Genomic DNA, 18,521 nt, shown 5'->3' with positions numbered 1-18,521 from the left:
CATTTTTTTTGACATGTGGATGTTTAGCCTGAGTAGTACTCTTCAATCAGTCCAATAGTCCTGATGCCAGAGGGGAAGATCTCGCCATGTGACAATTCTGGTTGTCATGCCATCCCCTCTGCACCTAACCCTGATTGGCTTTACACCAGAGGTCATCTTCTGAATCCACAGACTGATTAACATCTCTCAGTTATAGCTTGGCCTTCGTCAGGATGCCACCGATGTAATCTCGCCATGTGACAATTCTGGTTGTCATGCCATCCCCTCTGCACCTAACCCTGATTGGCTTTACACCAGAGGTCATCTTCTGAATCCACAGACTGATTAACATCTCTCAGTTATAGCTTGGCCTTCGTCAGGATGCCACCGATGTAAATGCCACAAATGACATTTCCATCGATGTAAGAATGTACTATCAATAAAAAAAAACAAAACCAAAAACAAACTACTCAGATGAACAGAACTGAGTAGAATGTTTAAATTTTGACCTGTAACCCTACCAACAAACTAAAACAAATAACAGAACAATAACAAAACTACAGAGCGCTTACCTTGGCAACAAGAGAACACTCAAGTGGTCCCTAACCACCTGGGTAACTTGAACTCCATCCTATATGCCCTCTGCAACTCACTGAAGAACCCAAATATTTCATGAAATTCTCTACAATTGACCATTTGGTGTGGCTTTTCCAGTTAACATTTAAATCTAAAATAGACCCAATATCCCTGAGATGCCTCACTACCCCTAATCTTCTTTCATCAAACCGATGACAAATATAAACATGAAAGGAATCATCTAATATGCCACACCACAGACACAGACCCCAATCAGCCAGGCTGAAATGAGCCAACCTATCCCTAACAGCACCATGGCCCAAAAAAAAAGTTATATACTTTTAGTAGACATCCAAGAGGTACCCCACAGACTCCTCACATCAGGGAAAAGATTATACATGTAACACCCATCAGTCGTCTCATCCCACCTAGTCTGCCACAACTGAAATCCATCATTCTCAATCTCTAATTCCAGCAGAAGTTAGTTGACCCAACTCTGCTAAACAGTGTTGACGCTCAAGCACAAGAACATCAGTAGGCTTTACTTCAGCAATTACCAAGAACAGCTTCACATGAAATTGTATGGTAACCATCTGTCTCCCTTAACAGCAAAAGGCGCTGGGCCCTCAACTAAATGTCCCAATAAGTTTTCAATTTTAGCCTATCTGCCCAAACAAGTGTGGCATACAACATAATTGCATCATACACACCGTTATAGAGGATACTCATAGTCTTAAAATTGAGACCCCTTTTCTTTTTCCTGTTTGGCCTCTGGGAATTACCATTCAGGTATTACTTCAGAGGATGAATGGGGATGATATGTATGTGTGTAAATGAAGTGTAATCTTTCTTATACAGTCTCAGTTCCACCGTTCCTGAGATGTGTGGTTAATTGAAACCCAACCACCAAAGAACACTGGTATCCACGATCTAGTATTCAAATCCATGTAAAAATAACTGGCTTTACTAGGACTTGAATGCTGTAACTCTCGACTTCCAAATCAGCTGATTTGGGAAGACGCGTTAACCACTAGACCAACCCGGTGGGTGATAATGTTGAAGCTGTTCAGCAATTAATTGAGTTCTATTGTATGTCTGTTTTTGAGTAGTTATAATAACCTACAGAGTTGTAAAATATAGTATTTAAAATGTTTTTTGTAAAGTAGATGGATGTAATCTTTATTATAGATTTTTTTTATGAAAATGCTCCTCCAGCTATAGATCAAGAACAACTAGAAAAACTTTTGAGTAGAATCTTTACTTTGGTGTTTCAGTATTTATGTAAAATGATTCATTTTCATAATATTTACCTTCTACTTAATATTTAATAGTGTATTGACATTTCATTAAAGAAGTATATACCTACTGTTCAGTTAAACATAATTTATGTTTTGTGTGAATTTCATTTTTTAGAATTTATTAATTTATTATCTATGAATTACTTTCACATTATGTAGTTTATAGGCTTGTTTATAACTTTTTATTTCTACTTGTTTACTTTTTCATATTTACACAGATTTTTGTAGTTTTTTCATTCTTTTATTAATGTAAATTAATTGGAAATTTAACATTGTTTGCGATTTAGTAGCTGTAACTTTTTTTTGGAATTTTTTTCACTATTCAATATTAAAAATTAAAACAGGCCTTTTTTCAGTAGAAACTTATAATTCTTATTAAGAAATTATTAAAATTATACAATGTGTGACCCATTTTATGAAAATCTCATTCTCTTTGCTAGAATCACTAATTTTTCTTTAAAAAAATAGCATTGCAAAATTTTAATCGTAAGTATTTCTGATATTTCGTGACCTGTTGTACTTATAATTTTTGTATGTTAGTAGTACTGTTTTCTTCACCATCTCTTTTTTTTACTGTATTATGCATGCTAGTTAATATAGTACATGATTTTATTATTGAATTGACTTAAGTTACGTTAACCATTTTGCGTTATTTCCTTATAAGTTGTGACTAAATTATAAAATATTTATGTTTGCTTTTTTATAATTTAGAAAATAATTTATTAACTTTCTTATAGCTCACCAATATATAATACGAAAGGTAAAGTCGATAGATGGGTGGAATATATTGAAGAGTTATACAGAGGAAATGATTTAAATGGCAGAAAGGCTCCTGGAACAGACGGAATACCTGTAGAATTACTGCGCTGTGCAGGTGAGGAAGCGATTGATAAATTATACAAACTGGTGTGTAATATTTATGAAAAAGAGGAATTTCCGTCAGACTTCAAAAAAAGTGTTATAGTAATGATACCAAAGAAAGCAGGGGCAGATAAATGTGAATAATACAGAACAATTAGTTTAACTAGTCATGCATCAAAAATCTTAACTAGAATTCTATACAGAAGAATTGAGAGGAGAGTGGAGGAAGTGTTAGGAGAAGACCAATTTGGTTTCAGGAAAAGTATAGGGACAAGGGAAGCAATTTTAGGCCTCAGATTAATAGTAGAAGGAAGATTAAAGAAAAACAAACCAACATACTTGGCGTTTATAGACCTAGAAAAGGCATTCGATAACGTAGACTGGGATAAAATGTTCAGCATTTAAAAAAAAATAGGGTTCAAATACAGAGATAGAAGAACAATTGCTAACATGTACAAGAACCAAACAGCAACAGTAACAATTGAAGAACATAAGAAAGAAGCCGTAATAAGAAAGGGAGTCCGACAAGGATGTTCCCTATCTCCGTTACTTTTTAATCTTTACATGGAACTAGCAGTTAATGATGTTAAAGAACAATTTAGATTCGGAGTAACAGTACAAGGTGAAAAGATAAAGATGATACGATTTGCTGATGATATAGTAATTCTAGCCGAGAGTAAAAAGGATTTAGAAGAAACAATGAACGGCATAGATGAAGTCCTACGCAAGAACTATCGCATGAAAATAAACAAGAACAAAAAAAATGTAATGAAATGTAGTAGAAATAACAAAGATGGACCACTGAATGTGAAAATAGGAGGAGAAAAAATTACGGAGGTAGAAGAATTTTGTTATTTGGGAAATAGAATTACTAAAGATGGACGAAGCAGGAGCGATATAAAATGCTGAATAGCACAGGTGAAACGAGCCTTCAGTAAGAAATATAATTTGTTTACATCAAAAATTAATTTAAATGTCCGGAAAAGATTTTTGAAAGTATATGTTTGGAGTGTCGCTTTATATGGAAGTGAAACTTGGACAATCGGAGTATCTGAGAAGAAAAGATTAGAAGCTTTTGAAATGTTGTGCTATAGGAGAATGTTAAAAATCAGATGGGTGGATAAAGTGACAAATGAAGAGGTATTGCGGCAAATAGATGAAGAAAGAATCATTTGGAAAAATATAGTTAAAAGAAGAGACAGACTTATAGGCCACATACTAAGGCATCCTGGAATAGTCGCTTTAATATTGGAAGGACAGGTAGAAGGAAAAAATTGTGTAGGCAGGCCACATTTGGAATTTGTAAAACAAATTGTTAGGGATGTAGGATGTAGAGGGTATACTGAAATGAAATGACTAGCACTAGATAGGGAATCTTGGAGAGCTGCATCAAACCAGTCAAATGACTGAAGACAAAAAAAAAAAATAAAATAGCTCCCCTATTTATTTTAGTTACCTTACATTTAACAGGTTGTTTATATTAGATCCAGATACTGAATGGTAAGGGTATTTAGGTAATCAGTTTTAAACTGTTACTGTTGCTTTCATATTTACTGTACGCAAACACATATGTATACTTAAAAAGTACAGGCCTGTCATATAGTAAGCTTGCAAACTATGTTTTTATAAGCTTATTTATATGTTTGTATAAGGTTATGAAAACACAGAATTTATCATTGCCGTTTTGCAGAGTAGTAGGAGGGAGGTTCCTATTTTACATCCAAAATGGCGGCTTCCATTTTAGAGTAAAGTCCATTTAAGATTTTTGAGTGGTTCAAGTAGCTTGTTTGTATGTTTATGTACATAGTGGTGGCAGTAGCCAAGCGTTCTAGTCTTATAATAAAGAGGTTAAGGATTCAATTTTGTGTGTTGTTTTGTTTTTAACATGTGTATTTTTCTTATTTATACAATAATGCAGATGGTTTTTTATGATACAGTATAAGAACCTGGGAAAAAACTGTTAAAGTCCTGTATAATAAAAAAAAAAATCATTTACATTTGTATATGCATAAGAAAAAAGTGAAAGCTTAAATAAAGCACAACACTGGGTCTTGAACCTGTAACCTCTTTATCATGAGACTAGAATGCTCATCATTCGGCTATTGTCACTGCTGTCATTGTAGATAAACAAATTAGCTACTTGGAACTCTTGAAATGTAGTTTACTTCAAAATGTAGTAAAGTTGAAAGCTTCCATTTTGGATTTAAAGCAGGAACCAGGCTGCAAAAAGGTATTAATAATCTTTATTGTAAGCTGACTGCATTGTTATATACAGAAGAGCTGATGCACAAGGGGGATGCAAGACAGTGCACTTATATACTTTGTGTAAGTGACAGTCAGGAAATAAATATGAATAAAAAATTATTTATTTGATTTTTTTTCATGTAGATTCATTGAAATGTTATTTAAATTGTGCCATATTTATTGATAATGTGTTTTCAGCAAGCTCTTGTTTTTCTGTGGCTGCTTGTATCAGTCAAAATGCATTTATCTACAACATTGCAGTCTTAAATAACAATACATTAATCTTGTCTGTTATAAAAATGGAAAATATTAAGAATTAATTGGTACAACATAAAACAAGCTAATCTAACACCATTTTTCTTAAAATTCATAAAACATAATAAAAAGAATATTTTGAATCTTTTCATTATTTAATTTGTGGTAGTATAATTCAAAATAAAAATGTGGAATACATCCACCAGCATGTATTTATTATTATTGCTTATTTATTTTTTCTGATCCCAATTTGTGATTATTAGAAGATTTGGTTGTTGTTAAGTTCAATTTTAAATTAGGATATAGAAAAAACAGGAAGTTATATGTAGATAAATTTATTTGGTTGAATGTTAGTGACTGATTTCTCATTTTATTAATCAGTGAAATGATAAAATGTTAAATTACACTGATAAATATACTAATTTTATATTTGTTATAAAATGTAAAATTATTTTGTTAGTATAATTTCTATATGCTATTTTAGAATTGTAAAATGCATTCACGCCTAGCAATTTTTGTTATTGAAACTAATAGTTTAGAAATGATTTATTTAAGTGGATTGCTACTTAAACTATTAAAATTTATTTTTATTTTACAATTATATAGTTTAGCTATTATAAGCTATATAGCTGTTCAGTATTTAATGTAGGGAACAGTATGCTGCTGGTATCAAATTTTGCATGTTTAGTTTTTTTTTGCATGTATAGGTCAATGGTTTGGTTTTTTTGCATGTATAGTTTACTTTATACAAGAATGAAGTAATGACGTTTAATGTTTAAAACTTTAATCATTTGTTTAATCACTTTTAATGTTTATAAAAAGAAACTAGTTTACACTTTATAATTGAATGTCACTTTGAGCCCTTTTCTCAAAGAATTCAACGAACAGCTTCTCGTATTTAACCACTGCCCAAAAATGGATTAGATAGATTATGATACACTTCTCCCATTTGTTACCACACACTCACTCCAAATCTCACGCACTATATCCTTGCATTTATTGTACACAGAAAGAAACTGTAAACTGAAGGTTGTTGGTCCATAGCAGTATTTATATTTCCAGGCTAGATCTGCAGTATTAGTAGCCATCCCATCCTTTTGTTTGTTCAAGTTTAATGATATCTATTGTCTGCGCTTTCTGTGCTTTTTTGTTAATTCTTTCTAGAAGAAATTTCTTTGTTCTTTCTTCTAGATTTTTCTTCCTTCATTTTCTCTCCCTTTCTTCTTCTGGTAGATTCTCTATCCACTACAATATAAAGTGGTTTTTTGACAAGGTTAAGGATTTCAACAAGATTTAAGGATTAATAACCAGTTGCTTATGCAACCCAGTACTGAGAAAATTTAAAAATTCATAATTATGTTATTTTTTATTGTAAAAATTAAGAAATCACATTGCAAAGAATTTTATAAGGATTAAAAAAAGATCATATAGGTTTTTTAAAGATTTTTGAGATTTTACAAAACACTGATTTTAAACACAGTTTTCCACTATTATTAATTACATCGCTTCGTTTAATTGTAATTTTCCTTTCTCCCTTAAGTGAGTTAAACTAAAAAGCATACAAATAGTCAATAGCCTTAATTATTTACAAGTTGCACATTTCTTTGATATTTAATTAACCTTGTATTTTTGGTAAGAAGACTATTAATTTTTAAATAAAATAAAAATTTTATATTTTTTCAGTTTCATGTATAAATTTTAATTTGTGATTAAGCAAGTTCAGTTTTATTTAAAATCTGTTGTTCCCAATTAATTATAACATTAATTGAGCAATATATGCTTGAAAACAATATTTTTGTGTGTAACATCAGATTTTGGTTTATGGTTTGATATAACTTGGTTGCTTTTTTACTACATTTGTTTTAATGAGGTACCAGATTAGTGGATTGACAATTAATAAAGAATACAAACTATGAAATATTTATTTTGTTTAAACGCTCAAGAATCACAATTTATAGTGTTCTTGCATTTTTATCATTTGTATGAAATCTTAACTTTATTAATGCATTATTATTTAAATAAAAATTAATATAGGTTTTATTTTATCAGTTTTTACTAAGTCTTACTCAATATTCAGTTTCTGTATACATAATTTTTTTGTATCGAATAGTAAAAGAAAAAAAATTGTAATTATAATTATCAGTAATTTTTTTTTGACTATAGTCCTTCAAATTATGAAGCTGGTTAATCATAAACTTGTTTATTAAGTTACAAATTTAATTTTGTTTTAGACAAAAAAAAATAATATATTTAAAACAAAATAAATTAATGAGTAAAAATTTTAAAATTTAATTAATGTGTTTTATTTTTGACAAATCACCATTATAAAACATAATTTTTGCTTTACAATACATATTAAGTTTTGTTCTTCAGTGAAGCCCTCTACATAATGTTACTAAAATTAGAGTGTAGTAAAATAACAGCAAGGTTTAGAAACAGGTGAAACAATACAGTATACTTCATTTATCACATCCTTTATTTTTATGTAATTTTTGTTTCCTCTTCACACTCAAGCACAATTCTTAACTAATATATAATCACAATTATATGTAGGTGTTAATTTAAACTGTGATAAATTAAATATGTTAAACTATGCGCAAAATATCTTCAATCCAATCAATCACTGATGTAATATAATTTCTCTTTGTTATTAGCTGCATATTTTCTAGTAATGTTTTGCATGAATTTTGTATGTTTATTAATCTCATATAGTATAGCAAATGTCCTTGTATTCTAATGAAAGCATGTGAATGATTATATGATAAAATAATCATCTGTTCAGCTGTATATTTCATATTAATTAATCTAAATAATCTAATTTTTGAATTGCTGAATTAACTAGTTTTAAGTCATGTACTGATAGTCACAGCTTTTGTATGTAGCATATCTTTAGCCTTTTTTCATATTTCACTCATTCTCCTGCAGTCTTTTTTGAATTTACTGCTTATTACTGTTGTGGTCCTAAAATTATGTTCTTAATTTTTTCCAAAATATCTAAGCATGTTGTTACTTTTAACAGAATCATACATTAAAAATCACATCTGCAGTATGAAAAAATTATTGCATATTACAGGTATTTTTTGTTAATGTTTTTCTCTTGGTACTGTTTCTAATGGTTAATCTGTTTTATTTTCTTTTCAGATATTCTCCAAAGAATATATCAATCTACTATTAACGGGTTATTTCTTCTTTTTGGGTGTATTAGCACTATGTCATCTTATGAGGTATTTATAAGATATTGAACATAAATAAATAGTTACTCATTTATTTACAATTAATATTATCTATTTTAATAAGTAATTGGCTTTAACCCTTTCAATTTGTCTGATACACAAGTACATCTTTTGCAAATATGTGACATCCATCTTATGTGATGCATACAAGATTTTTATCATATCAAAAACATAATGGTATTAGTTTTCAAAAGTATTGTTTTAAAAAACTTAATTTTTGTAGCATTTTAAAAAAAAATTAAAGGAAATAAATTGTTTATTCATTTACTAATGTTATGATTTTATTTATTGCTGAAATGAAGTGTGGAATTTTTTCCTTAATCTGTTGAAAGATATGCAAAAATGTGATTATTCTTCATTTATGCTTTGCAGCATAGTCTGCGAAGTATAACATTTATATAAAATTTTTTAATAGTTAAATTGTAAACTTATAGCGCATGGATTTTTTTTAGAAGATAATTCAAATATACAAAAAAAGACTTCAAATTATTTTATAAGTTAATAATTAACTTAATTAAAAAATCAATTATTTCACTTTTATTTTTGTTGTTATAAATATAATGAGAAAAACTGATAAAAAGGAGGAAATTCAGATTAAACAATACAATTTTTTAACACAAATAACAACATAAATAACAATAAAAATTGTATTGTTTAATCTGAAGTCATTCATTGAAATGTTCTCTTTATAATTTAATTCTTATGCCTTACCAAGAGACTAAATTCTAAGCTTGTCATAATTATAAATATTTATTATGCTTATAATCTCTTTGAGTACCCTCAGAAATCAATATGGTCTGTTATATCATTTCCATTGTTTAATACTTATAAATATGATTTGTGTTGATTGGTGTTTAGCAAATTAAAAATGATAATTTATCCATGTACTTAGAGTTAGAATTGTACAATATTTATAAAAAAAAGATAACTTATCCTTGAACAAATTAATTAGACAATACTGTTTTTCTGTAACTACTGAATATTTTGGTGTACAAGAAAACTCTGTTGTGCTTTTCTTCTCCATTTTTTTATAAATGGCCAATTTACTTAAAAGATCTTGTAATTAATCTGTTTACAATAAAAACAGTTAAATGATTTTGTTTTATAGAAACTATAATACTGAGGGTCCACTGTACATTTCTGGAGCATTTAATAATTTATTGTGGCCTTCTGCTATTTACCAACTCTAAAAAAGAGAATGTACTTGAAGTGAATTGCAAGTTATACAAAATTACTTCGGTCATCAGGAGTGCTGCTCCGCGGCACTCATGAGGGCAGTCATGAGGTTGGCAAGATGCTCTCTCAGGGATGTCCCCAGGGCAGTGTGTTTGGTCCATTATTTTGGGTGATGGAGTTTGATTCTCTCCTGCAGCTGAGGTTGCCCAGCGTGTGTTGCATCAAGGCTTATGTTGATGATGGGCTCATGCTGGAAGCTTGCAGAGGGAGGTTGAACTCCGGGTCTCTCCAGCCTGCAGGATGCTTGAGCTGTGGGGTCATCAATACAAGATGACGTGTAGCCCGGGAAAGACCACAATGATGCTCCTCAAAGGCCGTTTGGCATTGAGTTGGTTAAAGTATGTTCAGGTTCAAAAGTACTTTGGGGTGTTTTGTTGATAAACCAGTTTAAGAAGCACCTTCAATACATTGTGAAGATGGCCTGCAATGCCTTCTATGGTATTCAAGTGAGTTGTCAGTCCTGATTGGGGTCTTAACTTTAAGACCATGAGCACCTGTAAAAAGGTGTGTGCGAGGCTATTATGTTATATGTGGTGCCTGTTTGGGCGGATAGGCTAAAATATAAAAGTTATCAGGATATATTATTAAGGGCTCTACACCTAATATTGTTAATGGTAATGGGTGGTTACCGTACTATTTCATGGGAGGCAGTCTTGGTGATTCCAGGTGTGAAACTGATAGACTTGATTGCGTCTGAGAAGCAGCAACGGTATGTTGATAAGTCAACGGTGAGTTGACTTCTGATAAAGTTCGAGAAATTGAACAACATGGCAATCAATGCCTTGTGGCAGGCCAGATGGGATGAAACAGAAGGTGGGCATTATACGCATGTTGGGCATCTCTCTCCAAATGTTGTTGGTTTGCGGGACACCTCTTGGGTGCACCCTAATAAATATGTGACGCAATTTCTTTCTGGTCATGGTTCTTTCAGGGACAGACTGCAGAAATTCGGCCTGGTAGATTCTGGGATCTGTCTTCAGTGTGGACAATTGGATGACACCTACCATGTTCTTTATGAGTGCTCAAAGTACGAGTTAATGCATTACGGAGACCATCTGTCGGCTTTATCTTATTGTGTCGGATCACTGTGTAAACTGGAGGAGCCAGGCTGAATGGGCAATAGTGTACTTAGCAAAGAAAAGAATTGCTGAGGGGATCTAGAGCTCTCCTTTGATTTCTGTTTTATTCTATTTTTGTTTATATTTTATTTTATAAATTACGTTTTTGTTGTTGTTTTTGTCCTTTGCTTTGTTTATTTTTCATGTTGTGTTGAACTCACTTTTAGCTTCTATGAGTAAGTAGTTCAATTCATTTGTCTAGTTAGGTATTTTCAGACTCTGTGAGATGTGTTTTATTTTGAGTTCATTAAATAATAGTACTTCGATGGGAACGTCACTCATGGCATTCGCGTCAGTGGCATCCTTGCTGAGATGGTCTGGAATATGTCACAAGCCAAGGTTTCAAAGATGACCTTCAGTAAAGTCCATAAGGACTAGGTACAGGGGGTTGGTAGAAGGTGTCTTTTTCAATGGGGGTCAGAATGTCCATAAAGTCTTTCCATGATTACAAAAAAACTATTACAGTTACAGCTGTGTGGTTTATGACAAAAGAAAGAAAAAATTATCAAGTGTTTTTTACCATGTCAGTAAACTTGGCAACATTTGCACCTTTTGTCACTTGTGGAATGTCCAACCGATAATCAATTTCACGCCATGTGTTGGTCAATATTTCTTTGGTAACACTAGTAACACCTTCAGTTATTCTCTGACTCAATGTCTCCAGATCAGGTACAGGTGTTACATAGACTCTGTCCTTAACATAACATAACCCCAGAGGAAAAAGTGTAAGGGAGTTATATCTAGTGATCGTGGTGGCCAGGGAGTGGGACCACCACGCCCAATCCATCTGCCATGAAATAATTCATTCAGAAAATCTTGAATAGTAATCCTCAAAGTGGTGGTGTGTCATCCTGTTAACCACCCTAGGATGCAAGTCATTTCGTTGAGGTATAGCAGTGTTGCAGCATATCCAGGTAAATGTTAGCTGTTATTGATTGTTCAATGAAAAAGAAGGGATCGATGATTCTGTTGTGCATCAAATCACACCACACATTCACTTAAGGGAAATCTCTCATTTTTTCCCTGGTAAAGTACAAATTTTCTGAGCCCATATTCTCACATTATGCCTGTTTACTTTCCCTGAGCTTTGGAAAGTAGCCTCATCTGTAAAATACACACACTGCAGGCACTCATTGTTGTTTATCAATCCATTTCAAAATATCAGTCGCGAAGGCAGCACAATGAGGACCGTAATCTGGCTGTAGATGTTGCAGTATGTGAACTTTATACCTGTGCAACCTTAGTTTCTTGTGTAAAATTTTGTGCACTGTTGGCTGGGGAATCCCTTGTTCACGAGATGCAGGGCGGGTAGATTTGGAAGGGCTATGTAGAAATGCTTGCTGCACAGCAAGCACCTTCTCTTCACCAGCAGATGGTCGCCCTGGTCGCAGAAGGTTAGCTACACTTCCATTCTCCTTAAACTTTACATACCACGCAACAATACTCTTGCTGTCAGGTGCTGGTCGTCCTTACTCCCATCTAAAATTTTTCTGCACAGTAATCTGTGATTTTGGCTCTTGATAGAACAACACACATAGCTCCTTTTTCCAGGATTGACGCCATTTTATAAAAAAAATGATCACAGTGCCCTCTACCTGCAACAAACCAATATAATAAAACTTGATAATTTTTTCTTTCTTTTGCCACAAACCGCACAGCTATAACTGTAATGGTTTTTTTGTAATCATGGAAAGACTTTTAGGACACCCGTCAATGTCTCTGTCATTGAACTTTTAAATAACACCATTGAAAAATGGTAACAAAAACTCTTAATTTTCTGCACCTCTGTTTAGAGTGTACATAAATTTGTACTCAAATGATGATTTTCACTGATGTTTTCTAAATTGTTATTTATTTTGTATTTCTTTTATTTATTCAGTATATCATTTATTTTATTTACGTTTATTTATATGTTTATTTTTGTTGCTTATTAACATGAAATTCAGTCACTTCTACCTTATTAATAATAAATATTTTTATTTATTTATTTCATTCAGTCATTTTATAGAATCTCCTAAACTGGCAGAAGTTTGTCAGGGGTTTCCATACAGTAATAAATATAGAGTTAAAACAAAAATAAATAAAGCCATTGAAAAATAAAGCATAATACAAAACTCTTAACTTATGAATAATTAGCATAAACAAAACAAAACAAAACAAAAAAATCTCCTTATCCTCATAAATATAAATATTGTGCATTTCAGTTTTCTCCTTCGTTACTTTAAATTAATTAAATAGTTAGACAAAAATTAAGAATGCCATCCTTCAACTTCTTCATAGAAATGAAATTTAATGTGCCCATTGACAAATCTGAGAAAATATTTGGGACAAGATATGACAAAGTATGATTGCCATACTTATTATGAAGCTGGTGTATAAAATATGGTTTTTTACGAGTTTCATACTTCATATTTTCTTTATTTAAAAAGTTTGTTGAGAAAAACCTGTCCATTATAATATTTTGATACAGCAGACCTCCTGGTGATAGAAGTCTGCTGATTCTATGAAAATCTTTGTTATTTGTTGTAATATGTCTATTGTTAGGTTTTTAGAATAATTTTAATTACTTGTTTTTGAATGGAAAGAATTACATTTAATAAATGACAATCCTCAGCATGTCGCCCAAAGAGTAATATCTTAAGATTGATTCAAATAATATACAATTTTTGAAACATAATTAAGGAAAAAACTGTAAATGATGCATTTTATATTGTACACTATGCAGTTGAGCAGAAATAACACTTTTTTTTGTTCAACTGCTTAGACAATTTGCTTAAGCAATACTTATATTGTCGATTGCATAGACAGTTTGCTTAATTTGCTCAATTTGCTTAGACAAATTAAAAATTCATCAATAATAATACCTAAATACTTATACTCTAATTTATAAGCTACTACAGGGCAATTACAGGAAGGTGAATAATTTTGCAAACAAATATATGTGTTTTTAAAAATGATTTTTCTTTAACTGCTGATTTTGGACAGTGGATGTGCACTGCATCTGTCTTTTTCCGTTAGTAATTAAGCCTTGATCATAAGCCTGGTGAACAGTGCATCAAGATCATTTTGCATTTGAAAAAACGTGTTTGTAGGACACATTTGCTATCTATCATAAAGCAACATTTTTCACATCACTGAACTGATAAAACCTAACAAATTTATAAAACTTTTTCGACACTGATTACACTAATTAAATATAACAAAGATGGACACCTGAGGGATTGTGGAATTTTACGTGAACTTTTTGACCCGGTTTTGTACCAACTTTTACCCAGAAATTGCAGTTAGATTAATAGCTCTGAAACCAAGTTAGCATACATCCACTGACCACAATTTCTCTAACCTTCCTCAATAATAATGAATGAGAAAGGATATCAAATGCTGTAGAAACATTGATAAACAGAATTAAAACACGATTTCCCTTACTCAGATTCCTGTTGGTATAGTTATATAAATCTGAAAAGAATTTAGTTACACCCAGGGCCTTTCAGAACCCAAACTGACTCCTTCCAAGAACCTATTTTCTTCACCATAATTATATAAACTTTTATGTATACACCTTTAAAAAATTTTATCCAGAACAGAAAGAATTGAAATCGGCCTATAGTTTGACTCATTACTGTCAAAACCTGATTTGTTTATTGGGCAAACTATAGTAGTTTTTATCAGGATAAATACCTTCCTTAACCGAAGCATTAATAAGATTACAGATTAAGGCACTTATCTCACCACTCGCAAACTTAGATCTGAAACTCTTAATAAATCAACCCCAGGACAATGCCATAATTATCTTATTCACTTCCTGGGCAGTCACAGAAGACATATAAAAACTAATATCAAGTGGAACCAAATCTGCTTGAGGTGATAACAAAACATTGCATCTGTGCTTTATAATGTTGACTTCTCTAATAAAACAATAAGCAAAACGATTAGCTACATCCTGAACTCGTAGGGGAAGACACTCTCCATGTGGCAGTTTTGGTCACCACACCACCCTCTCTGTACCAAGCCCTTAAGGGTTTTACCAGAGGTCATCTTCAGAACGTCGACAAAAGGCATCTCTCAGTCTTGTTCACGCCTCAGTCAGGATTCTATCAATGTGAATACCATATGTGATATTCCCATTGGTGTACTACTAGGAAATGAACTCTTTAAAACAAAACACATCAATGTCGGGTTTTTTTACAAGACTGAGTGACATGAAGAACTAAAATTAATAATTAATAATAAAATTTTAATACTAAAATTAATAATGCAACCTACCTGATAGGTTAGAAGTTGAATTCAACACACGCAACCATAACATAACACAAAACAAGAAATAAAAATTAAACTAAACAAATAAAACGCTACAAAATGTAGCGTATAACATATAATGTATAACACAAGAACAACAAAACCAAAAAACAGGAAACATCAAGTGGAACCCTAACCTCAGCAGTCTGTTCTCTTGCCAGATACCCTATGAAATTTTCAACGATTACCCATTTGGTCCGGTTTTTCCAATTTGCATGGAGGTCTAATGCGGACCTGATAATGTTGAGGCGACAAATAGCCTCCTTGTGGATAAGTTCGTATTTTGCGAGTTCATAAATTACTTGGTAGTCCCTAGTCATCTAGTTGTCCATAATCTGGACATACACCTGAATCCACCAGGCCAAATCACTGGAGTCTGTCTCAGAAGGTGCCATGACCAGTAAGAAATTGCATCACATCCTTGTTAGGGTAAACTCCACGGGCGCCGCGCAAACCAACAACGTCTGGGAAGAGATCGTGTGTATAACAGCCACCTTCTGCCTCATCCCTTCTGTCCTGCCATAAAGCATTGTCATGCCATTCTATCTGAATTTTTCTGAGGTCAATTTACCTGACTTCATAGCAACATAATGCTGCTGCTTTTCTGACGCAATTAAATCTATTTGTTTCATGCCTGCAGTCACCAAGATTGCCTCCTGTGAAATAGTACAGTAACCTCTCGTTACGGTTATGTTAGGCGATGAGCTCTTTCAGTCCTTTAGATATGCTGATAGCTTTCAGTCAGTTCGTCATAATTTAACATATTTTTAATTACTTCATCAGTTTCCAAACCAACCTTTTTCCATGCACTTTATTGCCAAGTATTTTTAATGTTTCTCTTATCTAAAGATAATTTATCAAAAAAAAATTTATTCTTCTGCTGTTTAATTTTTTTTTATTCAATTCCGGAAATTGAATAGCAGTTTTTCAACACAAAGTTGCTTCTATCCTTTAAAAAATTTATCTCTTTAATTTGACCTATTAACTCCGACCTAATCCATTCCTTTTTCAGTTTTTATATATTAATACTAACAATAACAGATTTTTTACGAAAACTAAACTATTTGGATAAATATTTTGAAAGGTTTTTAAGAAACTGAGGAAAAATGCTCATTGCTTAAGACATTTTTTAATTGATTAAAATTTGTATTAGTAACCGCCTTTTAATTTCATGTATGTTATAAAAAGAATAGAAACCACAATCTCTTTCACTAGCATTGGAAACATTATTATTGTTAATGGTATTACGAGTATTATTAACAAATATGGATACACCGATTAAATAATGATTGGACAATTTTGTTGACACAACAAAAGGAATGTAAGAAAAAGAATTACTCCTAATATACACATGATCAATAATTGACTTTTTTAGATCTTCTCTCATAATCACTTTCCTAGTAAATACATTTATGCTGTGCTCTAATCCAAAGGAAGATAGGCTTTTATAATTATTTACTACAGAGGAATCGTTTTTCAAGTCAATATTGATATCACTGATATCAGAGTATCAATCCTTCTCAATCACAACTCTCCAAAGGGGTTTTCAGTTCTATTAAAAATGAGGTTTACTAAAATCTGGTGGCCGATATATTGAAAGAATTTTAAAAGACTTTTTGTAAAAGCTCACAGACCCCAAAATACCCTTAAAAAAATTAAAATTATCACTTTCAAAAACTAAATTATAACAATCTTTAATGAATAATTATTCCACCTCTGGAGCAATGATTGCTCAGTTTACTTTTTAGTGTCCATCTATATTAAAAACATCAATTAATTTAGTATCTATGTCTACTTTACAAAGTATAGTCATGTCAAACAACAACAATAATAATAATATTAAGCTATACTATGAAGTCTGGTGGTTTGTATAAAAGAGTATATAAAAAAGTAACTCATTAAAATAAATTATTCAGTAAAAGTTAAAACCAATAATGAAGTGTTAGTTACATAAGTATTTAAAAAAGATATTTCACTTATAAACATTATAAGTTGACAGGGTTTATTGCATTATGTACAAAAAACCATATGACATAATCAGATTACTAATAAATAGCGTGACTTGTTTGTTTATCAAATGCTCATGTATTGTACATTTTGAAGCCTATGATTAACTCATTTTGTTAAATGAACAACAAGTCATTCAAGTCTGCTGAACGAACAATTCTTTAATAAACAATCACTTGTTTAATAAAAACAAATTATAAACAGAAAAAAAAATTAGTCATTAATGTTAATGTACTTCAATGAAGTAAACGTGTTTAAATTGAGAATATAATCTGATAATTTATAAAATATATAACAAGTCTAAAAAAGAAAAGTTAAAACATAGTAACCTACCATTAGATTTCTGTTTTAACACATAATGTGTGTTAAAAGAAAGAAGTCAAAAATATCCTTGTAATATAATCCAACAAAAAAGAGACTATGTAGATCAGGCTATAAAGCGTAAAAAATTCAAAAAATTCCAGACATTATTTCCTTCTCATTATTTCCATTAAACAAAGCACTGCCAATACTTTCATATTTTTCTAGCAAAAACAACAATAATAATATTAAATATAGTATAGTAATACTAAATATATAAAATTACACTATTTTATTATTTAATCATCCTTGCTTTCTATTTTCAAGGGCATAGACCTATCAGACTTTTTTACATAAATTTTGCCGCTGCAAACCCAGACATATTTATAATTGAAGTCTTTCTTTAGCTTTTTAATTCTTGAAAGAAGTTTTGAAATAACTTAACTATATTCTTTTAGATTTTCATTTAAGTATATTACACCATCAGCAGTCCCACTAATGTCACTATTTTGCTCAATTTTTTTTTTCTATTTTTTAACCACAGATCTCTAGCCAGCTTATCACAAAACAACAATAACAGCCTTAACAATTTTTTTTTCCGGATGTAAATCTATTCGCAGCAATTATATCAAAATTACAAAAGTTGATACCCATTTTCTTTGCCACCCTTTTAAAATGTTCATTAAATTTTCAAAATCATCAGCAGTCTTTTGTTCTTCCATACTGTGAATTTCTAAATTAAAGCGCCTATTTATTGTATTGATCGTATCTGTTCAATTTAATTTCTAAATCATTAATTTTAACATCCTTATCAGCACATTCCACGAGTAACTTGTTAAGTTTTGTATCATTATCACTTGATTTTTCAGTGTTACTGAAGCTTTAACCCCTCATGCAATTTAACTAATTCCCTAATTTCATTTTTAAGTTCACTCATTGATTCCATTTGTAAATTAGTTTTTTTACTTAATTAATCAACGGCTGTTTAAGATCAAAGTTTAAATTTTTTTGTTGCCTGGTATTAGGGATGTGCAGGAGTGCCTACAAATTCAATGCCATACTATTATTTTAGTATTACACAAATATAATAATAAGTGTTCTGCCCAAAGGCAGGTTTT

At 31.3% G+C, this 18,521-nt stretch overlaps 1 protein-coding gene across 2 annotated transcripts in view; it reads left to right on the top strand.

The window, feature by feature from the left end:
- Positions 1-18,521, top strand: part of LOC142322277 (signal peptide peptidase) — a 67,777-nt gene that overhangs the window by 20,265 nt on the left and 28,991 nt on the right. For both annotated transcript variants that reach the window (XM_075361181.1, XM_075361182.1), the window contains one exon: positions 8,355-8,437. In XM_075361181.1, the coding sequence (XP_075217296.1) occupies positions 8,355-8,437 (83 nt within the window). The remainder of the gene's footprint in view (positions 1-8,354; positions 8,438-18,521) is intronic.

The sequence above is a fragment of the Lycorma delicatula genome, chromosome 3, assembly GCF_047948215.1.
Source record: "Lycorma delicatula isolate Av1 chromosome 3, ASM4794821v1, whole genome shotgun sequence".
Taxonomy (NCBI): Eukaryota; Metazoa; Arthropoda; class Insecta; order Hemiptera; family Fulgoridae; genus Lycorma; species Lycorma delicatula.
Note: the sequence above shows the minus strand (reverse complement) of the source record. Positions and strands in the feature narration are given on the sequence as shown.